This window comes from Diorhabda sublineata, chromosome 6 (genome assembly GCF_026230105.1).
Source record: "Diorhabda sublineata isolate icDioSubl1.1 chromosome 6, icDioSubl1.1, whole genome shotgun sequence".
NCBI classification, from domain to species: domain Eukaryota; kingdom Metazoa; phylum Arthropoda; class Insecta; order Coleoptera; family Chrysomelidae; genus Diorhabda; species Diorhabda sublineata.
In genome coordinates, this window is record NC_079479.1 from 22,556,442 (window position 1) to 22,582,149 (window position 25,708).

The 25,708-nt window shown below is 33.1% G+C and overlaps 2 protein-coding genes across 2 annotated transcripts; one reads left to right on the forward strand and one right to left on the reverse strand.

Annotated features, from left to right (window-relative positions):
- Positions 1-1,588: 1,588 nt before the first annotated feature.
- On the reverse strand, positions 1,589-15,312 carry LOC130444812 (protein GPR107). Its single transcript, XM_056780074.1, has 8 exons — positions 15,118-15,312; positions 13,132-13,242; positions 12,931-13,076; positions 12,704-12,857; positions 12,252-12,645; positions 8,056-8,315; positions 6,304-6,578; positions 1,589-2,056 (listed from the first exon to the last, which is right to left on the reverse strand). The coding sequence occupies exons 1-8, from the start codon at positions 15,205-15,207 to the stop codon at positions 1,906-1,908; spliced, it is 1,581 nt and encodes a 526-aa protein (XP_056636052.1). The 5' UTR covers positions 15,208-15,312; the 3' UTR covers positions 1,589-1,905.
- On the forward strand, positions 15,287-24,420 carry LOC130444813 (E3 ubiquitin-protein ligase RNF25). The gene is made up of 7 exons (XM_056780075.1): positions 15,287-15,443; positions 15,725-15,880; positions 15,943-16,011; positions 16,067-16,307; positions 17,752-17,967; positions 22,388-22,639; positions 24,156-24,420. The coding sequence occupies exons 2-7, from the start codon at positions 15,864-15,866 to the stop codon at positions 24,249-24,251; spliced, it is 891 nt and encodes a 296-aa protein (XP_056636053.1). The 5' UTR covers positions 15,287-15,443; positions 15,725-15,863; the 3' UTR covers positions 24,252-24,420.
- Positions 24,421-25,708: the final 1,288 nt, after the last annotated feature.

A 25,708-nucleotide genomic window follows, 5' to 3' on the forward strand; every position in this document is an offset into this window, starting at 1 on the left:
TTTAGTAACGCTTAGGATGATTTTCAATTTTCTAGATTATGATGTTGACAAATATCATAGTTTGATAACAGAACATTTTTATAACATAAATTTCAAATTAGAGGAAAACAAACTATTAGTGTAACCTGAAAGTTTCGTATTAAATAGGAGACTTTAGTTGGTTGTGAATAATTGTATTTTCCATTAAACTGAAACATCCGCAAGATATAAACTATCTAGAAAATATCGAAAAATCCGTGTCCTTCCTGTGGATATATTTTAGATAACCATTCATTTTATTTCCATATATATTTGTTAGAACACAATTTTTGTATGTAGATACGAGGAATAATAATAAATTGATTTTATGAATTTTTGTACCATTGATAAGAAGGCAACTGTCTTCTGTCAAAACTTGACATTTATTGATACGAAATAATGTATAAAATATGATGAACACCCTCTACAACTGTCAAATTAGAAGCACATCACGATTTTGAATATGTCGCTTCGAGGGATAATCAATCAGTGACTATGAATTTTTCACAACTGATTCAAAGAAGAGGTGACTGTCAAATGTGAAAATTTTAAAGTTGATACGAAAAATTGCAAGAAATACGAAAAAACCATCTGCAATTGTCAAGTTAGAAACACATTAATATTTTGTAGTTACAAGGGATAAACAATAAGGGATTTTATAAATTTTTACCACCGTTTCAGTAAAGAGGTAACTATGTTTTGTCAAAATTTGACATTTATAACTGTAACTGTCTTTGGCAAAGTATGGCAATTGATATGAAATATTGCATACAATAAGATAAACACCCTTTGCAATTATCAAGTCAATCACGATTTTTCATTTGTAGCTAGGAGAGATAATTAATGTGACTTTATGAATAATCAATAAATGGTTATAAATTTTTCATTACAGATTCATTGAAGAGGCAACTGTCTTCTGTCAAAATTTAACAACTGACACCATCTGCAATTACTAAATTAAAAACACCAAGACGAGTAATTCAGTAGAGCCAGAGAGAACGACTGACAGAGGGAGTAGTATTCCTTCATGGCCCCACAGGACCTTTTGAAAAAGTTTAGGTGGACTTTCATATCCCATCACCCGTATATCCCGGAACTATCACCTCTTCCCCAAGCTAAAATAGCAATTAGGTGGCAAACGCTTCAAGAGCGATGATGAAGTCCGAGTAGGGATCACACGCTTTCTCGACAGATTAGCGAAGTAGTAATACAAAAGCTTCAAAAGTGTGAAGAATAAAATTGAGACTTTCTTATAAACTAAACAACAGTGTAAGCTTTTCAGTGATATATAAATTAATTACAATACATGTTTTTTTCTGTAAAAAATACGGAAGTCTTACTTTTGGTACAAAACTCACAAGCTGGACCAAAACAGTATTACAAAGCTAACCTCAAAAACTGAAAATTCATTTAATAAACATGGATAGTAGAGTAGGTATTGAAGCGGATAAATAGACCATTCTATTAATTTATCTCTTACACTATTTTACTAAATACTAACCATTTTATAAAGACTATTTGACTATGAAAAGTCATCGGTTTTGTTAAATATTAAAGGAAACACCAAAAATAAATGTTTTGGGGAGTTGCGAAAACTTCACTGATCCCATGATTTTAATCCTGATGATAATAACAGCAATTTTTTTTATAATGGAGAAATGCTGTGGAAATTATAGGAGAGACATTTTTCAAATAATTTAATTTTACAGAACTTTATTAAAAAAACACAAATGTGGATGCTTAGATCTACTTGAAAATATCGAGATGATGATTATATCAACTTATGGATTAAACACATGTCACCTGATGTTTTAGAACGCCATTTTTAAATTAACCAGTACTACTACATATCACAGTAGACAATCGTTTTGAACTTAAATAATATACTCAGTCGTATTCGTGGCTGCTTTCTTTTTGACCCAATAAAACGTCTTTTTCTTCTTCGGTTACTTCCGTTAAGGTGTGTTGGTGTAAAGCTGTTTTCGTAGTTCTGGAATTTATATTAGAAAGTCCTTCGGTGACTCCTGTTGTGGTGAGTCTTAAAATAAAACATAAAATTAATAGAATTAAATGATAACCATTAATAAAACTACTGAACACAAATTTACTACTATTATGCTTACACTAGCCCCATTCACAAGGAGAAGGAAGACAAATATAAATGCACCTATCCTTAATGGAACTAAATTAACACTTTCCAATGAAATAAAATATCTAGTAGTCATCCATACTTGGAACAATCACCTAGACAAGGTAATCTCAGAAGCCACTGTAGCTATATGGACTTGTCACAAGCCTATTGGCAAGACATGGAGACGAAAGCCTAAGATGGTGTAGTAAACAATCATCAAACCCATGATCACATAAGTACCACTTGTTTGGGGTTCCTCTTCACCTTATAGTGAAGAAATAGGTATTTAGAGACACCCACTAATAATTCTTTAATTGATAAAGGTAGAGAGCAGTTACAAACCAAAGCATAAGTCAATGAAAAGCTTTCACAGGCTCAAAATGTATCTCAATGGTACACAGACGGTTAGAAGCTAGCACAAGGAGCTGGATTGTTGCTAAAGTTGCTAGCAATAAACATAAGTGCTTAGGAGTGTTTGAATAGAAACCTCTTGGAAAATAAGATTTACATTGTCTCTGATAGTCGAGCGACCTTAAAGGTTCTGAAAGCTATCAAGTGCACATCCAAACTAATGTGGAAGTGCAAACAAATTCTAAAAGCAATAGCTAAAAGAAACAAAGTAACTAATGTGGGTACCAAGCCACCAGGATATATCAGTAAATGATGAATCAAACAACCCTCCCAAAAAAGGAAAATCGACTTCATAACTAGGACCTACTGAAGCCTCATGAGATGCCATATCAATAATGAACTGAACTGATGGCTAAAGAATCAGATGGAGTGTCACTGGAGATACACTCAAGGCCTAAAACAATCCAAAAGATTCATAACCATATCAACTAAGAACTTCTCATTATGACCATAAAGGACATCAAACTGCTGCTGAGTATACTGTCTACACTACTACTACAACAGCAACACTAACAATTACACTGTCTGATGAGAGTTTCGATAATCAAGTTATCATTTTCAAAGACTGAAAAAAGATGATAACTTTGTTATTGAAGCTCAATCAAACTGGAGGCGAGCAAGCCATGAGAATAGCACAATGAATGCCCTGCCTATTTCATTGAAAGGCTAAAGATCTTGAAGAAATAGTACCAACACCAGAGAAATGGGACACAAAATCCCCATGAAAATAGCCTCTTTTGGTAGGAGTGTAAGCATTTTGGAAGCAGAACAATGAGATGTAGAGTATTGTACAAAATATCTTCTAGGGATGGGTGCAAAATTGCTGTAAAGCCAAAACGACTCTCCAAACAATTTACAATTAAGCGCCATAGACTTCATACAAGAAGATCCAAGATCTGACAAGGGAGTTTTCACTGACAGTTTGCTGAAATGGAAAGTTTTTACGCAATATTTCAAAATGTGAAAAAGTTGATAGGGTATCAGGAGAAGGAAGGTATTGAACAGTTCCAAGACAAGAGAAGAAATATGAACCGTTAGCAATACCCTAAAATCAAGAGGAATCACAGTTAAAGTCATGTGTAGGAGTTTTGATACGATCTCAACAAATACCGGAATTTATAGTGTTGTCTTTTTACAACGAAAGCTTTGGCTCATTTGTCGTCACCATATCCTTGAAATCGTGTTAAGAGGCTCTGTTGTTAATAAGTCAATAGGAGTTTCATCCTTAAATAAGAAATTTAAAGGATTCTGGTCCTCTCTCCATCACAAAAATATTACCAACACAACATGTAATATTATTGAGTTTGCTAAAAACCAACAAACAAAATATCACCTCCAAAGGAGACTACAAAGAAGGGTGCCAGAGAGAGGTGTACATTTTAGAGCACCAGGTGGAATGCAAAGATCAGTCAAAGCTGTTTGAACAAGAAGGAATCCTGAACATCTCCTCATTAATCGTGAAAGTACTGGTTTCAAAAAGGATCTACATGTACTGCCACCAAAAATGGTTTGCAACTTTCACAATATTTGACAGAGTATGAAATAACCTGATCTAACTAGGGGTTTGACGTTGGGCGTTGCTGAATACACAAACGATTGACAGTCGATTGCTGAGAAGGCCCTGGTTCTTAAAGGACCTTAGTGCTGGTTAAAGAAGAAGAATGAAATGAGAAAATGTCAAAATGTAATATGAAGTTGTATCTATCAAAATAAATTTTAATAGCATTGTCCCCAATAAAGGTGAGAAAAAATAGTTGATGCTTTATAGAATGAAGATAGAGAAGAAGTAATGAAACAAGTCCTTAAGGATATTAAATGTCATCGGTGAATTGGAGCTGCAGGATTTTGTCTCAAGTAAAACCTTGAATTATTGTCATCTTATTTTCATATGTTAACAAATGAACAAAAAAAAATTGAAGATGAAAATAGAAGAAATAGCAGGATCACTTTAAGTAGTTAATAACATTACAGAACGTGGAGTTTCACTGATGAAAGACTACAGCTTCACAAAAAAGATGAAGAACAAGTAAAAACATAAACAATTTCTACTACTACGGGTTAAACAATTTAGAAAAAAGTATCCAAACTGAAAAAAATCAACTTTGATGTATTGAAATGAACGCATACCTAATATCTTTGTCATATACGAGGGTGAATCAAATATAAACAAGACTTATTTTTTAAAATATTTATTTTGATTTTAAACGCACAAACAATCATAGTTTATTTTTCTACATAATCTCCTGATTTAGAAACACATTTTTCCCAGCGTATAGGTAATTTTTTAATTCCTTCCAGGTAAAAAGAGTCAGGTCGTGTTTGTAGCCAATTGCGCACATATGCTTCAACCTCATTATCGCTGTGGAATTTTTGCCCTCCCAAAGCTTCCTTGAGAGGACCAAAGACATGGAAGTCACAGGGAGACAGGTCTGGACTGTATGGAGGGTGTTCCAGTGTCTCCCAACCCAGTTGCTCCAATTTTTGTACTGTCAGGGCTGCCGTATGGGGGCGAGCATTGTCATGGTGGAGAATCACTTTTCTCATTGGAAGGTGTCGTCTTTTGCGGCGATATGCAAGTCTTGCATATCGCAATTGCAATATCCGAAGTTGTTAGACGCCTATCACCTTCAACAAGTTGACGAACACTGTCGATGTTGCCCGCTGTAATGCTGGTGTGGGGTCTGCGGTCATGGCTCTCATTTTCAACACGTTCACGGCCCTCCACGAACTGTTTATGCCAAGCAAACACTCTAGCTCGCGACAGCGTCTTTTCCCCGAACTGTGCAGTCAATCTTCTCAAGATTTCGGCCGGTTTTACACCTTCTGCAGCTAAAAACTTTATATCAATACGTTGCACAATAGAGGGAGGTACCTCCTGCTCGGACATCGTAACGATGGACACTGAGCGAGTCTATGATGATGAGTCACGTGCTTCCCCCACTCCTGACAAACCAACCTAACAGCCAATAACAACGTTCTTCCATCACTATTGCGCGCGCAGGTCCAAAAGTCTCGTTTATATTTGATTCACCCTCGTATGAAAATTTAGGTGGTAGTAATGACTCTTTTTCACATAACAAATCATAAAGACTACCCCGAGGAAAAGAAATTTTCATGAAATATTAAGTACCACTTTAATGCTCATGTTATTATAATTTGCCTTATCAACCCTTTTGGCTGGGAACAATTGGATAATACCCCTTATAGACCGACCTAACACTTTTATTCCTGCATTTGAAGAGGCATCTGTTGAGACAACATCAAACCGATGATGACCAAGTTAAAACAACCACTGAAATTTTTGTTTATGGTATAGAAAATGACAGGATGTGTTAAAGAAAATCATTTTTTACCATATTTTAGGGACCCCTATAATACTCATATTTATCTGGCATTTTCATCTTTTTATATAGCAGGTCAGCTTCATCATCCGCTCCAAGATAATGCTCTTCATCATACAACAAATCGAGCACATTATCCTTTCTTTTGGCTGGGAACAATTGGATCATCACTTTTATAGAACTGATCTAACACTTTTGAAGAAGCATCTGTTGATGCACCACTAAACCGATGATTACCAAGTTAAAAGCACAAAGATGTAATGGTAATTTAACCCAACAACAATTATTTTTTATGATGGAATAGTGTTTTGATATCGATGGAAATAATTTAGGGTATTACAATATGGTCTGAGAAGTTAATAATTTTTGGAAAATATTTACTTGCTTTGGAGGTTAACTTACATTTCTATTTCATCATCATCATCTTCAGTTAAAGCGAAATAAGGATTCTGCGAAGCTGGTCTGAATTTGTAAGCAGTTAATACGAAGAATACGTAAGTAGCCATCTCTTTGAACATTTCATGTAACCAACCGTATTGGAAGGGCACTGTCATTTTCAATAAATAAACAATTATTCTTGTTGTATAGATGTAACAAACCACCATGACATAGAAGTGACGGAATAATTTCAATTTTCGAAGATTCATTGCGATTTTTCCATCGGTTTGTGAAGCTTCCTTGAAAATGAAAAAAAAATACATCTCAATATTTTTGAAAAATTATTTATTAAAAATATATACCACTAGTTTATACCCTTGTATAACCAAACATAAGAAATTAGTGTAGTAAATGAAAAGAAAAGCATTTCAAACAAATATAGATAGAAATGTGTAATGAAAAAAATTGTCTCAAATCCACCTTATGAGGTTTGATCTAAAAATATCGTGAATGTATTTTTATACCACCAATTAATGACAAATTTGAATTGCTCAAAATATGTCCCGAATTGAGGTTATGGGTTTGGTCTGAAAAAGCATCACCCGACATATACAGAAAGGGTATGAGATTAAAATCACTGTTAAATTGGAATTACGAGGGCGGTTCATCAAGATATAAATAGAATTGTACTATTTGAAGAAAAAGAAAGTGTTTTACCACTCTCTATCTGTCTCTATTATTTCTGATTGGTGTTTATGACTCCAGTTTTTTACAAGACAACACTTTAGTCACTATAACTTCACTAACACCGCCCATATTACTTGTATTGTTCTCCTCGTATCTTCCAATATTCAACTGACTGCTCTATTGCGAGCTTCTGCCATATATATACTCTCACAATAGCTCTATAACATTATATAATCTGTCTAATTACAGTTAACTGCTCCCAGAAACATCTAATTCAATAATAATTATAGATGGAGCTACCATCTTATATAGTTTCCATTACATTAAAGCGATCAGATGACGCGCGGCTATGTACCTGTCATGTTATAGATTTCAACATTTTACGACCAGCGCGACCAGATGGCGTGCAGCTGTATTTATGCTATATTTACCTGATTTAGCAGCATGTGCCTCCTGGTTCTTACCGAAATTTAAAAAAAAAGCTAAAAGGGAGACATTTTGACACAATTCTTGTCATGGAGAATTCTACGACAAAACCGATTTCAAAAGGAGAATTTCTGAAAGTATTCTCTACTGTAATTTCCTGCCTTATATATAGCATCACAATAACTCATATAATAGTAGAGTCTGTCGAGTTACTGTTAACTTCTTCCAGGAACATCAGAGACATTAGTTGTGGGACATAAAGTATGATATACAGATTAAGTTTTATTAGATTTTAACAAAATCTAACGGAGACAAGCTGTACGTATAATTTGGAAACTGTTAGATATTAGAATCTGCTGATATTAATATATTTTTGGATTGTTACTATTAGCACAGTAGCTAATTATCTATAATATTACCATAAGAACCATTTTTTTGAAGAAAAAATACATAAAAGCGCCATGGCAATAAGAATTATATAAGAATTACAGGAATTGGAAAGAATGAAGTAAACTTAATGTAACCATTTGAAAGAATTCTGTTTCTATCTACTGAATAATTATCAGTTTCAGCTAGAAATTAAATGATTAAAAATAGTTCAAACTAAAACTATCATTTTATTCATAAAAATGAAAAGCATTTGAATATTTAGTGTTTATTTACCTGCAAATGTCTAATGGACCACACAACTGGGAATAAAATACAACCGCAGCACAATAAATCCACTAGAATCACAAAATTTTTCCATGCAACATATTCTCTAGCACTTTCTTCGCTTTCTTCTAATATAATGTCAGCAACGTTCGCCAGTACTTGAAGAGGTATTACAACCATAAACAGTTTTTTATCTCTAGGTGTAAGAACATGTTTAACAAAAGTCCAACCGGTACCAACAAGTACTATTACAACAAATAAAAGAGCACCTGAAAGTAAATAATTAGTGCTACATTTTTGTTATAAGATTAAAATTGATACATAAAGGAAGATCCATTAGTTCTCGACGAAACTGGGTTAACAATTTTTATGCCACAGGAGAATTATTTGAATTTTTGAAAAAGTCCATTTTTCACTATTTACTGTCATCTAAGCCCAATATAAGATTAGACCAAATATATAGTTTTTCAGAGGGAATCTTATGAAAAGAATGCCGTTGGTAGGGGTATCTAAGTTATATTGAAGCGCTGAGATACAAATTATTGAAAATAAATGAAAAATTGGAATACTCAAAAATTTCTCTCGCAGCAGAATTTGATCATATTGGGTTCAAATTTCAGGATCGTCTCCTTTTTAGGTTTAATTTCTTAAAAAAAAATAAGCATCCAAATTGCCAACCTACGTGGGCACATTTTCATCGAGAATTAACGGATATGCCAATACATTTTTTTGAATTGATATAATATATATATATATATATATATATATATATATATATATATATATATATATATATATATAAATTTCTTCAATTTTTTATTTCTTAGACCTTTTGATATATTAATGCATCTAAATGTTTTTCATTTTAGGTCTCTTCTGTTTCAAAATTCTGTTTTTTTCAATAGTTTTTAAAAGAAAGATAAATTTTGACGTTTCGACTTTCCTTTAAGTCTTTATCAAAATATGATATTGACAATTTTGTAAATTCTAATAAATTTAATATATTTGAGATGTGGAAACCGAGAAAAAATTAATTTTTCTTATTGGAACAAAATTGTAAGTTGATTTTATCTTTATTTTGATATTCATGCTGAAGATGATTTATAGATCAATATAAGTGAGCAAATTGTCAGTGTCAATATCATATTTTGATAAAGACTTAAAGGAAAGTCGAAACGTCAAAATTTACCTTTCTTTTAAAAACTATCAAAAAAAAATAATTTTGAAACAGAAGAGACCTAAAATCAAGAACATTTAGATGCAATATATATATATATATATATATATATATATATATATATATATATATATATATATACAGTGCTTTTCAGATAAAAGTATCCACCTTTAATAACTTTTGTAATACTGGTATTTAGAAAAAATCCAAAAACACATCAATTTATGTTGGAAGGGGCAAGCATTATGGCTCATTTAAACTTACTGGAAAAGCCACCCCCTCACCCCTAGCAGCATCCCCTTTATTTTTTTAAATTACTTTTCATATTTTTTATGTAAAATTTGGATACTCCTCTTTGAGCTGATTTCAAAAATGTATAATACTTGTAGGTCATCTTCTACAGTTTTCCGAGTTCTACATAAATTCAAGTACCACCCATACAAAGTTAAGTTAGTGCACGAGTTGAATGAAGATGATTTTGATCGTCGTCTAGAGTTTTGCGAATCAATGACGCAAATTATCAATAACAATCCACAATTGTTAAACAATATTTGCTTTTCTGATGAATGCTCATGGTCATTAAATGGCTTAGTATGTAGGCATAATTGTAGATATTGGGCTGAAAGTGATCCACATATTGTGCGTGAATTCCATACACAACATCCCCAAAAGTTAAACGTTTGGTGTGGTATCCTAGGTGACCACATTGTCGGACCTTTCTTCATCAACGGAAATTTAAATGGTGAATCATATCTTGAGTTACTCAGGGAAGGGGTTGACCCACGTTTTACAACAATAATAGAAAATGATGATAACCTTTCCGAAGATTTACTGGTATTTCAACAAGACGGAGCTCCCCCACACTATGCTATGCCTGTCCGACAATTTTTAAACAAAACATTCCCCACTCGTTGGATAGGTAGAAGGGGGCAGATGATGGAGTGGCCACCTAGGTCACCGGATTTAACACCCCTAGACTTCTTTTTATGGGGGTATTTAAAAACAAAAGTTTATGCTACCCAACCAGAATCTCTGGATGATTTACGAGAGAGGATAGAAAATGAATGTCGACAATTAAATCCAGCCGTATTAAGCAATGTCAGAGAGGCATTTCAAAATAGATTATACCATTGTATGGAAGTGAATGGTACTCATTTTGAACAATTATTGTAACTTCATAATAAATAGCACAGTTAAAAAGATTAAAGAGTTTGAACTGTTGTACAACCCATTTTAGTACAGGCAAATAAGGTGAAAGTAAATAATAAGTAAAATTTGTGCTCTTAAAAGAAAAATTGTTTATCTCATAAACTAACCACTTTAACCTACAAGTATTATACATTTTTGAAATCAGCTCAAAGAGGAGTATCCAAATTTTACATAAAAAATATGAAAAGTAATTTAAAAAAATAAAGGGGATGCTGCTAGGGGTGAGGAGGTGGCTTTTCCAGTAAGTTTAAATGAGCCATAATGCTTGCCCCTTCCAACATAAATTGACGTGTTTTTGGATTTTTTCTAAATACCAGTATTACAAAAGTTATTAAAGGTGGATACTTTTATCTGAAAAGCACTGTATATATATATATTATTCCAAGAAATATATATTCCGAAAATTCTTCATGCCAAAAGAAATCCTAAAATGAATAATTGAACATCAACAGAGTCTTTAATATAAGTGATGTAATTCTTCGATAGCTGCCAAGAATAAGTATTCTTCTACTATCACTGGTACTACGGCAGTGGTAGCAGATAGTGTTGATATTTCTTCAATTTTTGCTCTTTCAAAAATTTTATACCCTGAATTTCCTACAATTTTTTCGTAGAAGCGAAAATAAAAGACATTGTAGGAAATTCAGAACATAAATTTGTCAATGAGGAAAAATGAAAGACATATCAGCATAAAATACCCAAATTTCACTGAATTCTCTAATAAATTCTATTGAAGCTAGCAAGAATTGGAAATTTGAGATTTTTACATATATATTTCTTTCATTTTTGCTCGTTCAAAAGTTTTATGCTCCAAATTTCTCTAATTTTATTGTTCGGCTATAAATGCAGTACTCAATAGCTTCAGTGGAAGTTCTCAGAAAATAATTAGAGGTCAATACATTTTTAGACATCATGTCTCAGAAAAAAATTGAAGTAGTTTTCCCAACATCCCCACACTACTTAATAGAGCTAAAAACAGATTGTAAAAGAGGAAAACTTCAAAACCTAAATTACTAGAACTGAACTTCATCATCATCATTCTGTGTTATCTCGTCCACTACTGGACATAAGCCTCCTCCAAATGCTTCCGGTTTTCTCTGCTCTGAGCAGTTGCTACCCAATTTGTCCATATTCTTTTAATATCGTCAGTCCATCTTGTAGGGGGTCTTCCTGGATTTCGTTTGTCTGTTCTCAGTCTCCAATCTAGAATTCTTTTTGTCCATCGGTTATCTTGTATCCTTGCAACATGTCCTGCCCACCGCCATTTTTGTCTCAGTCTATGATGTCTTTAACTCCAGATCGTCTGTGCAATTCGTCATTCCTTATCCCATCCCTCATAGTGATGCCGAGCATAGACCTTTTCATTTTACGCTGTGTAATTTGCAATTAAAGTATTGATCTTCTAGTTAATGTCAGGGTCTCTGCGCCATAAGTCAGGACTGGGAGGACACATTGGTTAAAGGCTTTTCTCTTAGGCCGATTGGCACATCCCCTTTGAACACATTTTGCAATTTACCAAACGAAGCCCATCCTGGTGTCGTTCTTCTAGACAGTTCTGTTGTTTGGTTGTCTCTAGTAATTTTTATCTCATGTCCCAGATATATATAACTCTCCACCATTTGAATATTTTTGTTGTCCACATTTAGTGGCTGGCTAGGAACTAAATTTGTCATTAACTTGATTTTATTGGAATTTATTTTTTTGAGACCAACTTTCCTTGTTGCGATTTGCAAATCTTGTATCATGTTTTTGCCTCACCTAATTCATCAGTTATGAGAACAATGTCATCTGCAAACCTTAGGTGATGTACTAAACTTACCTTTTAGTAAATGTGCAATATAGAAAAGAATTGCCCACGTAGCTAGATGCACACCAAGTCGTTCAATGTAATGATAATTAACTCCATGGAAAGCCAATGATACAGCTTTCAGAAATACCAGTACAGCCATCATATAATGAATTTTAAAGACGGGATGTCTGGATTGTTTCAACAAAAATACCCAGAACATTCCAGAAAGCAGAAACAGAATGGACATCATGCAGTACAGCGCTGGTAAGGGCATATCTCCTGCTGATAAGTAGCTACTTGGATTTTGCTCAACTATTTTTATATTGAAGTCAACACGAGATTCTATGTTTTTGTAAACAGGACAATTATGGAATATTAATGTGTATAGACCTTCTTCTTCTAAACTTCTGACTGCCATTACAAACTAAAAATTTAAAATAAAAAAAAATTTTCCAGTATAATTTTGTTGAATATACACTCACTGATGTATTATAATAAGTTCTTCCTTTATATTCTGTTGAAGTCAATTTAAATTTCAAGTCTTTACAATCAGAATTTTCATTTTCCTTATCATTTTCCTCCCGTTGTTTAAAAATATGTACATGATTTTGTTTTCCATTACAGGTAATTACAAGCCTACAAATTAAATCGACAAAATGTACAAAAACTCACAAAAGTTTTAATGAAAAACTATAAAATATCCACTTACTCTTTTGTCTGAAAATTCAGGATTAAAAAAATTATTTCAACCGTTTGAGGTTTTTCTGAAATACGCTCTAAAAGACAGTGATCTTCATGACCATTAAGATAAGGATTTACACCATCATTAATCGTTTTATCAAGACTAAAACCAAACTATAATATTTGTTAATATAAAACTAATTAAACACTAGCAATATGAAATACTTACAGGACCTGATATATTTTCAGGATTAACTGTGAAATTTGACAACTCTACTTCTAAATATCCACCTTTATAAAATCCAAAATTGCTCAAAGGAATATATCTACGAGCATCATTCTAAAAAATACATGTTGGCCACCTTAACATAATTTTATAGCTTAACTTTAATTTAAAAAATTAAAATTGTGTTGGAAATAAATAAAATAAACAGAATTATCCTAATAGGGGCAATTAATCAGCAAAATGAAAATAGTAGATGCTGGACTGGAGTTTCCCAAAATTGTATACCATGTGTTATGCAAAAGGACTCAGAGGTAATTTCATTACCAAAGATCTGACAGGAAGGTAGAAATCTCTTAGGTGCAGGTAAAGAAACACTTGAAGCTACTGGAAAGAGGAAACAACAAAAAGATATGGCTCTAAGTTATATGGATACATACAGGCCAAAATCTTCAAAGATAAGACAAACCCCTTAGATTGGGCAACGGAAAAACTGTAGGTAAGTATAGGGAGGACAAACAATCTAGTATATGTACGTGTATAGATATCACACCAGTTAAATATCAGAACCTAAAAAGAAAGACCGAGCAAAATCAATTTCTGTTATAAATTCCAGAGACAAAAGGTTTGGAGAAATGACTGGAAGAAAAATAGTAAAAATTACTGAGACCGAAAAACAAAAATGCAGTTTAGTTTGAACTACCCACCCACTACTGGTTACGTTTATTGCCTCTTAATGCAGGCATAAGAACAATGGAGTCTCTTTCTGTTAAGAACTCCTAGATGAATAAGAATTTAATATTAAAAGTTTTTTTGAGCTGAGATCTTCTAAAACAGTTTCGATAAATTACGTATAAGGGAGACAAACAGTCTGGTAGATACATGTATAGATATAATACCTGTAGAGCTTCTGACCAGGACCTTCCAATCCTGTAGAACAGTGAAGGAAAGTTTGATACACATCCTGGGAAATTATCAAGATATCAATAACACAATCAGAAAAAATTCGGTGATTTGACTTGCTTTAGAGTCAATGACGACTAGAGAATTCTTAAATTGTGGAGGACCTATACGGGCTAAAGCAAGGACAAAAAAAAAACGAATTACACGGACCATTAGAGCTAAAAAGGCTTTCCCATTCTTATTAACATTTCCATAGATACTAATCCGTTAGCCTCAGTGTACTGTTAAAAATCCTTTAAGAGCATCTGCCTGAATATTCTAGTTCCAATTTGACTGCTCAAGTTGTTGGGTAAATATAATTTCTCAATAAGATGCCTACCCTCATTATTGATGAGAATGATGTTATATTATGGGACAAATCAGATTTTTAAAAAATTTCAAATATAAAAACAAAAGCAGGATCGGAACTTTACTTTATGGTACCTCAAATATATTTATTAGTTTAGAACCAAAGTACTGCAACATTTTTACTAGGTATCTAGTTAAGTACATTTAGAATTAGGCCAATAAAAAGCTGTAGTATTCCATTATACCTAGCATAAGATGATCAATTCGTTAAAAAATATTGGTTGGGGAATTATATTAAGGCTTTTAACATAAAATTTGTCTGCTCTCTAATGATTGGAATACACATACACATAAACTTTTTTGTGAAAAGATGTGACTTTTAATATTTCTAGGGTTTGAGGCATTTAGCCAGCATTCATTTCAATATTCAACTTAATTCTTATGACGATACACATTTGGAAAGTTGCATCGTTCTTTATTAAATAAATTATAAGTGGCATTTCTATAATAAGAGCGTGGTAAGACAACCATAAAAAATTGGACAATATCTGCACTGTGTCAAAATATTATTGAACTACTTTTCCCGATAACTGAATATATTCATAAGTATATTTCAGACCAAGTACAATAAGTTACATAAATCATTACATATAAAGTGCCCTTTACAAAACAATATACCTATTTTACGAGTATAAGAGAATTGAAATTACGATGTGATTTAGTGGTATTGTATGTACTTACCGTAATTTCCAAATTGTGTTTTCTTGCTGAACATACACTTAGTATGCCAAATAATACGACTGCTATATAATTTACATGAATATTACTCATTTTATATGTTTTTTATTTATTCCTAAAATTTTTCATCATAACCATTGACAGATTTTGTGAAGGCTACACAGTGTGGCAGTGTTGAAATTATCAAGTCTTAAAGATGAAAGTCTTAATTCTCGAGTGGGATTTAAAACGTAGCTGCGTTAGTTGGTATCAAATTTTTTCGGTTCAAAAATATATTCATAAAATGTGAATTCATCATCCTCAGAAATAGTGAAATAATCAAGTATCTGGTACTTTTATTCTAAAATTACCTTGCATTTAATTATAAGATGACACTTATCAATACAATTATTCCATTGATTAGTTCTAAACCTTTGTTGGCCAGTTCAACACTATTACTCTCGAGTGTGTTGGATGGCTTATGGTGCTTTTATTTATCCAATACTGTGTATGCAATTATTCTTTATTTTATAGGGAAACAATAGTAAGATTATAAAACTAATCCCTCAATAAAGTACATTTGATTGAAATTCTCACTTTGTCAATTGATTTCTTTATACGTTTGACGTAGGATAGGACACTTAAAAACCAGATTTATAATATGATAAATACGGATGCTGTCAACATCAAAAACAGCTGTTATGTCACACAACGTCAAACAAACCTTTTAAAAATTTTATTGATTGTGCCCATTTTAGGAATATATAATAATGTCGGTAAATGAAAGGTACTTGCCCTTATTCTAACCAAAAATCACCAGAATTAAAATGCTTAAACTGTTTTTTGTAGAGTCCATGAAGAAATAGAAGCATTAGAAGCAATTTTAATGGATGATATATCAATTATTTACAACTCACAGTATGTTCATGTTTAATGGCATTAAAACAATTTGAATTATTTATTGTAATTTCAGAGGTCGTCCAGAACTAATTAAATCCACTATATTCCCTTCAACTGCAAACGAGGTAAACAAACAGTATGTTTGCGTGACGCTCGAAGTAAATCTTCCCGAAGAATATCCTGATTGTGAACCAAACGTTAAACTTAGAAGTCCTCGCGGCTTAGACGACTCAACAATTAATGATATTTACAAAGCCATCGCTGAGAAATGTAAGGAATATCTTGGTCAACCAGTTATATTTGAATTGATTGAGGTAATGCTGCTACTTTAATATATCAGGGAAACTTTCTTTTTCATATACCATAAAGATGAGTCACTTTAGTCCTATTTTCAAACTATACATTATTGTAACTTTTAAACCAAATGTTATAAATGTTTGTTATAAGTCTTATTTTGTAGGACTATATTAGTACTCTCAACTTTGAAATTGTCAAAAATCTAAACGATTTCTAAATCCATTTTTTAAAAATTGGGTGGCCAAAGTCAGACAATACAGTTACATTACTTTGGCCAAACATTATTTTATTAAAGACAGGGATATGAGTGACTTTAATTGCCAAATAGGTTTGTGTTATTTTTTTAGACTTTTGGGTTTATAAGCATAGCATTCTCCTTATAATAAAAGGAACAAAATGTTTTATAATGATTTTAATTGCAAAATAGAAGAACATTCTTTAGAAAACAAATATAGAAATAACATTGACATTCATTGGTTAAAAGAATTAAATGAAGTAATATTCTTTGGTAAAAAACAAGAAATTTTAAAATCTAGCTAAGAATAGCCTAGGAGGAGTATCTTTCAATTTCCGGTACCTTGAAGAAACCTCTCTTAAATGAAATAAGTCTCTCTATGACCTACAAAGTCTCTTCTGTATACCAAATAACATCGTTTGGTGTGGGCGATTTCCATTGAACCATCCACTAGATGCAAGAGATTTTATTTTGTATTGCTTCACTTTTTCCTGAATAATTTCTATGAAATAAAAATACAAACTTCCCAATTTTGAGTTCATTGTTATACCCAGCTCTTGTACTGTCTTGTATGTCTTTATTTTCACTTTCAAGTTCTCTCAAGTCCTGGTCTTCCTCCATTTGAAAGGAAATATTAACAGAACTATTGGACTCACTAGATATCGTCCTAGTTTTTTTGGTAGTGCAAGATGAGATATTTTTCTGAGCATAAATAGGACCGCAACTGATTGTTTTGAATGTTGCCAATTGAAATGCTTTTTCCAGCTATTACATTGACTTTTTTTTCTTTGGGGTTTGTTCTCTTGGGCTGGCGAATCTTCTTCTTCTAAGTAGGTCTATGACGGAGGTACTGACATTTAATTGGACGTTAGGGTCGAGATTTTCATTTGATATTATAGCTCCAATGTTTTCACTCTGTTAACACGATAAATTCCTGCTTTTTTAAATCCACTTTTAAAATTTTCCCCGACTGGTTCCTAAGGCATCTGTCAACAATTTAAGCAGACAAACTAATTTTTGCTCAACTTCATACAAATTTTACTTTTCAGTCTTTATCAAAACATATTTTGATAAAGTCTGAAAGTAGTCAAAATGTTAAATTTTTATCTGTATTTCAAAAATTATATAAAAAAACTAATTTTATAACAGAAGAGACCTAAAATCACGACGACTTAAAAACATAAATATTTAGATATAGAGTATATTGTGTTTCAATTTTTTTATAGCTCATCAGGGAAAGCTTGACTGAAAGTAACTTGCCAACCTGTCAGTGTGCGGTTTGTTTGTATGGTTTTGTTGAAGGAGACAATTTTACAAAAACTGAATGCTTTCACTACTTTCATTCCTATTGTTTATATAATCATGTCATTACAACTAAGAGACATTATCAAGAAGAGCAAGACAAGTTACCAGCTTGGCAAAAATGCACTAAAGGATTTCAGGTATTGTTTTACCAATTTTATTAAATATTATACTAAAAATCTAAGATCCAACAAATTGTGTATTTATCAGAAATGTGGACTTTGGTATCAAGCCACTTTTTTAATGGAAGAAAACAGCGGAGAGGAGTTATTTACACATTTTGAGCTATTTAGATTGATTGTCTTGTTCAAATGGTACTTTACAGATATTTTCACATTTTGGTTTACAATTCTAGGGAAATTTCACAAGATTTTCATTTTCCTGCATATGATTTTTGTTATTGATAAAGTTGCTAGTGATGTTATTTTCAACTAATATTTTCTAAGTGCAGAATTCTTACAATTCAGTACCTCTACATAAAAATCCCAATTTCATAGCATAATTCATCATCCACTGTTTTTCCATGACAGATGCCAATAGTTTCAGTGTCCTCTTTCCAGAACAAAGTTGAGAATGTAATATATAGGGGTAGATCTATTAATTCACGACGAAAGTATGCGCATTAGGGTCGACGATTTTGATGCTGATTTTTTCCTCGAAAGTATACCTAACAAGGACGCGATCCTGAAAATTTCAGCCCGACATGTACAAATCTGATCGCTGGATAATTTTTTTGATTTTTAAAAAAAGTAAGTTTGTCGCTAATTTTCATAAATTTTTATCTCTCAAAGACTCCTGCACAGCGGCATTTTCCTTAGTAAGACTTCTACTTGTATGAAAAAAAATAGATATTAGGTCTAAACTTATATCAGGCTTAGCTAATAGCTGCTAACTAAACATCTGTTTTGGTTGAATCTTACCTATTTATTAAACACTATTAATATGTACCATATTTAAAGTTGATAATCGATTAGCAGCTAATATCTTTTGTCATTTTATTGGAATCTTTTCAGCATAATTGCTCCTATTTTGTAAAGCTCTAGCTATTTAAAACCAAACAAATTTTTAAAAACCTCTGTTTTTAAATAGGTGGAACTTTTTTCTCCGAACTTCGATTTGTTTCATACTTACAAGAAAGTTGCTTTTTTCTGTCCCCAAGAATCCCTGAAAACTGGATTTAGGAAATTGAGCTTGTATTTGAGCTATAAATTTTCTGATATTGGCTTTAAAAAAAATTTCATATGTTGACGAGTGAGATATCAATATGTATTTTTCGAAATCAATAAAGTGAAATATAATATGGATCTGCCCATAGTATTGGGATCATTTTTGGCAAAAGAATAAAACATTAAACATTATTTTTCACGTGGCAAAACAATTGAAGAAACCAAAGAAAAAATATATAAATATTTTCCTGAAAGTTGCGCATCCCATGAAATGATTCGTGAGTAGTTCTCTGCTTGTAAAAATTTCCATATTAACAAGAATGATGCTGAACGCCTGCGATGGTCTCTTACTTAACTATTTCGAAAATAGTTGATGAAATGCATGCCTTTTTACTTAGAGATTAACAAGAGATTAATATTTATGTATCAAACAATCATCTGTTCTCCAATCTATCAAGAAAGTGAGCTCATTGAGTGAACAAATCACAGTTGGTCCAGTAAACTCTCTACTGGCGTCTACTGGCTGTTGCTAGGTCGAGCCGTCGTATCGTGGGAGAGGGAAGATGACACATTCTAGACTCAGTTGGTTCTGAACTCGAGCTAAACTCTGTTAGTGTTAGCTAAGGTGCTTGAATTTCAAGAGAACTCTAAAAACGGCGAGGAAAGGATGGCTGGACAGATGGAAGAAGAGGTATGGAGTAAGGCAGCTAAATATTAGTGGTCAGAAGCTATCAGCAGACTCATCTGAAATCGCGGATTTCAAATGAAAATGGAAGAAGTTGTGTTCAAAGAAGGACTAACTTCTGTTCAAATTTTCTCCTACCTTATAAAACCTTGGCATCAACATCGAGAGGACTGCTCCTAACGCGCTTTTCGATAACCAAGTTATCGTCTTCAGAGACTGAAAGTAAACTAAAATCTAATGACTGCGGAAAAAACTTCTTGGCTGAATGTAAAGATTCCTACCAAGGAGTTTTTTCCGCTGGAATTCATTTTCGCGGGTGAAGGTTTATTGGTGGAAAAATTTAGTACAAAACAATAGCAGTAAACAATAAAATTATTAGATTTTAGTTTACCTTCAATCTCTGAAGACAATAACTTGGTTATCGAAAAGCGCGTTGGACAGTGTAATTGTGAGTGTTTGTGTAGTGGTGGTGTAAACAGTGTATTGAGTATAAATATTTAGAAGAAATTCCAGAAATTCCAACTTATGTCCGATTCTGGCTACAGCTAATGCTTCTGGCTCATTGAAGCTAAGCTCGCTGCTTATTGGAAAGGCAGAAAATCTTAGAGCCTTTAAAATGTAAAAGTCGACTACCTGCCAACAAGGTACTGCAACCAAAGGAGTGCATGGGTGGACAGCCCGATATTCAGTGATTGGTTTTACAACGAATTTGTACCTGTGACTGAAGAGTTCTTGATAAATAATGAGCATTCCAGGAAAGCTGTTCCACTATTGAATAACGCGTTATCTCACCCTGATGCCCAAGAACTGTGCAGTGGTGGAATTAATGCAATCTTTCTACCCCATAATATAACTTCGCTTATACAACCTGTAGACCAATGGGTTCTAGAAGCGATGAAAAGGATCTACCGGCGAAGGCTTCTCCAGATGTTGATTTTAAAGTTAGACGAAGGAAACACTGTTAAGGATGTCTTAAAACAAGTCACATTAAAAGATGAGTCGTACTGGATTGCTTCAGCGTGGGATGAGGTAAAAACAACCACCGTTCAAAAGTCGTGGAAAAAATTATTTGGCATAGACGTACCATGTAAAAAAGCACCAGAACCCGAGAATGTGAGTGATTTAGTCGAAATAGCGAATGAGTTACCCGTTGAAGATCAAATCAACAGCGAAGACATTCGTGATTGGTGCGATCAAGATGTTCAGAGGGAGATTACCGACGAGGAAATCATCGATAGGGTAACCGCTGCTAAGGACAGTGAAGGAGATGACATTATGGACGAGATAACTCCCAAAATATCATACACCGACGGATTGAAGGCGATCGATGCTATTCTTGCTTTCACAGAGCAACAAGAAGAGTGTACGCCACACGACATTCTGTCTATACAGCGTTGGCACAACATTGCATCGTCCAAGCGAGGGAAGAGGTTATCTCAGAAGACGATCAATAACTTTTTCACGAAATAACCTATGTTTCCACTTGCTTACAGGTCGGTAATTGTGATTATCATATGTTTCTGCTTCCAATAAACCAGTTTTGTAACCTTTCACGGGGTTTTACGTCTTTTTTACCATAACCGAACTTAACTTTCCGATTATCCAAGTTTTCCCGTCTCCGAGGTGGTCCTGGCCCCAATTACTTTGGATAATCGGGAGTCTACTGTACTAAAATCTGCGTTCTGATGGACCAGAACCTTTGGAAAATAAGGAAGCTCTTTTCTCTTCTGTGATTTTTTACACAAACTATATTTGTTCTATTACTTTCGTTTGATTAGTTGAAGTACTTTGAATTTCTAAAACAGTTGGTTATATTGATATCTATGACACTGTTTACACTACCCCCACAGCAACACTCCCAATTATACTGTCTGACCTGCGTTTCGAAAACCAAGTCTTCAGAGATTGAAAGTAAAATGTTTACCTTCAGTATTATTATTATCACCAGATAAGAGAATGTCATTGAAGTTTCACCTATTACACATACATTTGAATTTTCCAGGGGGAAGCGTTCTCATCAAGATTTCAAGATTTTTCAAAAGAGTCCTTAGGGATTTTGGGATGAAAATATATATTAGGGAATTACTGTGGGTCTATAATATAAGAGATTTTAACCAACAAATATCAAAATATATGTAAGAAGCTCTCTTCTGAGACTTTGTTTTTATAGTTTGGGTATTTTTACTCTATTTGTCTGCTTGGTCGTTAAAACTTCAAAACCAAATTTGAAATATATCTCTGAAGAATATCACGTCCAACTTTTTTATGAAATCGACATTCCTTATGTTTCTCATAAATAAAAAAGAGGCATAATCTGCGGATCTGTTTTGATGTTATTACATATCATCAGATCGGCGTAACAATCTCGTCATCTTCATTTTCAACTTTCAAAGGTGATAAGTAGATTTCATATTTTGACGCATTGGCGATACCTCGTATATCACCAAATTCAATTCATATTATCATCGACTACGGCTACACTATACCTGACAGATGATTCGCAATTGGAAGTGAAGATGACGCCAGATAGCGTCTACTGGGAAAGGTTTAACTACGTGATCCAAATAGAAGCGCTTGCTGGTGTTGAAAAGACTCTGTAGTAGTTACGCCGCTCTGAATAGATGCAAAAACGTCGAAACTAGTCAGTGGTTATAACCTTTTTAAGCATATATATTTAAAAAGGTTATTTATAATTTTTTTACACTTTAGGCAAGCTGTCCAGTTTGTAGGGAATCAATAAACTGTGATGTTGAAGAACTGAAGACAGCTCTTCCTCCTAAAGATTTAGAAAACGCTCAAAATTTCCAAGTTACCAGTGATCTAAAAATATTACAAGAAAGTATGCGGCAATTGTTTTCTTACCAAAAAAGCAAGGGCGGTATCATTGACATTGAAGCAGAAGAGAACAAGTTGTTATTGATTACCGATTCTGGTGAAGATGGATCCGGTGATACTACTGAGGTAAGAACCATTTTCAAGTCTATCGATCTATTTCCTTCATTTCTTATAACTATAATTCTCGTTTTTTCTAATAAATCAATTAATAATACGCATTTAATTAACAATTTCTGGTGTAGTACAATAAATGACATTCCAGTTATTCATATGACCACTTTTAAAACTACCCTTCCACTATAAATCTTTGTGTGAAACTTTCAGAATAAAATATTAATTCAACTTTTCCTTAGTTTCTTTGAAAGTTTTTCCACGACAAAATGTTGATTAAAACTTGAAATTATTTTTTTCTTCAATATTTACGCAATAACGAAAATAGTTTTCTTTTTCTTATTCCCCATAATCCCCCTTTATTTCAATTTTCTATTTTCAGATCTCTGTACATCATCCTATGACCAATGTATGTTTTCCATCTTAGAGTTGGCTTTCCTCTATGTCTGGTATTCTTCGGACATGACCATATTATTGCAGTGTTCTGTCCTCTACTTCCTTTGCTATAGAGCATTCTACTTCTATTCGTTGCTATATTTTTGCATCATTTTTGTTGTCAGTTTTTCTGACTTGTTGGTACCTCCTCCTATGAACCAAATCCAATTATTTTCATTTTATTTCTTCTTGTTGTTCTGTATTTTGCTCTGAAATATTATCTTTTTTCTTATATTTAATCAGAGTGTTGGTACAGTCCCCTACTCTCAGGTCTCTATCCATCATCGTATGACCAATATATGTTTACCATCTTAGAGTTAGGTTTTCCTCTACCACTAATCACTCTATCACAGGTATAGTGGCTAGTGTGTTCAATATGAACATAGCCAACGGTTTCAAAAATTCCAACTGAACTTATCGAGTTGTTTATGAAGATTTTTTTCCTGGGGTGGAGAAGAAAGTTCTATCAGCTTATACTGATAACGATTGCTCGCATGCACTAAAACTTACACCATATAAGTCTCGGTGAGCCTGTAATCCCCCGCGAAAACCGCCGTCGGGCAACAGCAAATTTGCTCTTTCTTCTTCATTACTTCCCTGCATTCTCCAATCAATGCTGGTTGGTTGAAGGTTTAGGATAATAAGTTGGACTCTCCTTTGTTTTCTATGTTGTCGTCCTACATCAATGTAGGGAGCTTTCTATTACATAGCCTGGTGCTTTGCATTTTGCGTTAGTTGTGACACGTCTTACTTCGCTCTTCACGATGCAGATTCTGATGAACTCTCATGGCATTTAATTTATATTCAGAGCTAAGCACTGCTTTGACCAAGGTCTCAGGTTTGATGCCACGATTCTTGTTTATAAAGGTATTACAAGGCGACTATACATTTTTGCAATAGAAAATGTTACATTATTATTGAAATTCTGTAATTATCCGATCCTATTTCTTTAAAAGTAATAGGCACTTATAAACTAGCTGCCCTTGATATAAATTAATTTTTCATCATATTTACCAACAAATTTTCTCATGTCACTTTTTTACTTTTATTATTAGACCAAAACCCTTGGAAACAAGTAAAATTTTTTTAATTTCAGGACCCAGGACCTAGTGATGGCGTTTTGGAGCCAGATGTAATACAAAGGGGTCAAAGATATGAGTGCAGAATGAATTCTGTTTTCAGTAACAGATGACTAAGGCGCCCATTCAACTACCAGTTTTCGCATAATCTAAATGTCATGCTCCAATATTTATCTAATCATGGATGTGTTTTATAGAATCGATTAGTCTCGGACTTTTATTTATTTATTGTTTGTTTTTTAATTTTAATATTACTTTTAGTAAATATGTTGAAAACTAAAATTTCATTGCAATCAATCAAACATCTCTAAACTTCTTCTAATTTTCTCACAATATTAAGAATCATACATGCAAGGAAAAAAATGTAACTCATGGACTCGTGGTGGTTTTTACATTGTTTATCACTAAAAATAATGGATTTACAGAAATTTAGAGAGAACTATAATCAACCTTTAATGTGACAAAAACGTTGAATACTAAGAATAATAATAATCTATTCCCTTTTTACCGTAGTTTGTAGGAGTGTTAATTTCACTATTCTAAATCCTTATAAAAAGTTTCCAGTTCATTTCTATCTTGCGGCAAATGTTTCGACTCATGACGTTCCCTTCTTAAAGATTTTTTCTATGTGTTGTCCCATGTTGCTCGTGATCTTCCTCTTTTCCATTTTCCTGGCGTTTTACTTTCCAAAATTTTCTTTACTAGCATTATGTTATCCATCCTTTATAGGTGGTCCCACCATCCTAGTTGTTTCCTTTCTATAAATTCTTGTGTGGGCTCAATTTTGACCTCTCTTATTTTAGTTACTCCTTTCAGTGCTCGAAGGAATTCGTATCTGCTGCTCCAATTTTACTCTTGTATCTCACTGTCAATACTCAAGATTCAAAGCCATATGTGAGAATTGGGTCTTAAAATTGCTTTGTGCACTTTTATTTTTATTTCTTCGCCGAATATTTCATTATTGGGCATATTACACTTTGTTCGCCGTCTCTATTCTATCATTAGATTCTAAATTCTATTTGTCCTCCTTTTTTTTACATTTGTCCATACCATAACTTTGGTTTTCTTTTTGTTCATTTTCATTTCTTTTTCTATCAATATTTGCTTTCAGCTGTTTAACTTTCCTTCTAGAACTTCCTAGTTTTCTGCTAAGATCATTAATCATCTCTAAAGGCACATTCCGATATAATAATGCGTTCTAGTTGTCGGAATCCAATATGAAGTGGTTCTTTTTTTTTTCTCTTCACTTCTAATAAATTCCTCCATGATAAATAATGGATTCGAACTGCCATCTTATCGCAATTCTTCTTCTGTCGTGAATGTTTATAATTTCATGTTTCTGCTTATTACCTTATTTTTTGTTTCTTTGTACATGAATTTAGTGACTGTTGTTAATTTGCTGTCAACATTTCTTGTTTGCAGATTTTTCCATATTTTAGTTCGTAGAACCTTATCGAAAGCTGTTTCTATGTCTAGGAATGCAATGTATACTGGTTTTGATGTAAAATACCTACTCAAAAACAATTGAAAATACTTTCTTTTGTTTTTGTAATAAATTATAGTGCACTAC

Coding starts and splice junctions, on each gene's coding strand:
- LOC130444812 (XM_056780074.1), bottom strand. CDS start 15,207: ATGAGTAATATTCATGTAAATTATATAGCAGTCGTATTATTTGGCATA. Junction 13,243..15,117: donor AACACAATTTGGAAATTACG/GTAAGTACATAC, acceptor TGTATTTTTTAG/AATGATGCTCGTAGATATAT. Junction 12,858..12,930: donor CTGAATTTTCAGACAAAAGA/GTAAGTGGATAT, acceptor TTTAATTTGTAG/GCTTGTAATTACCTGTAATG.
- LOC130444813 (XM_056780075.1), top strand. Junction 16,012..16,066: donor TCAATTATTTACAACTCACA/GTATGTTCATGT, acceptor TTGTAATTTCAG/AGGTCGTCCAGAACTAATTA. Junction 16,308..17,751: donor TTATATTTGAATTGATTGAG/GTAATGCTGCTA, acceptor ATTTTTTTATAG/CTCATCAGGGAAAGCTTGAC.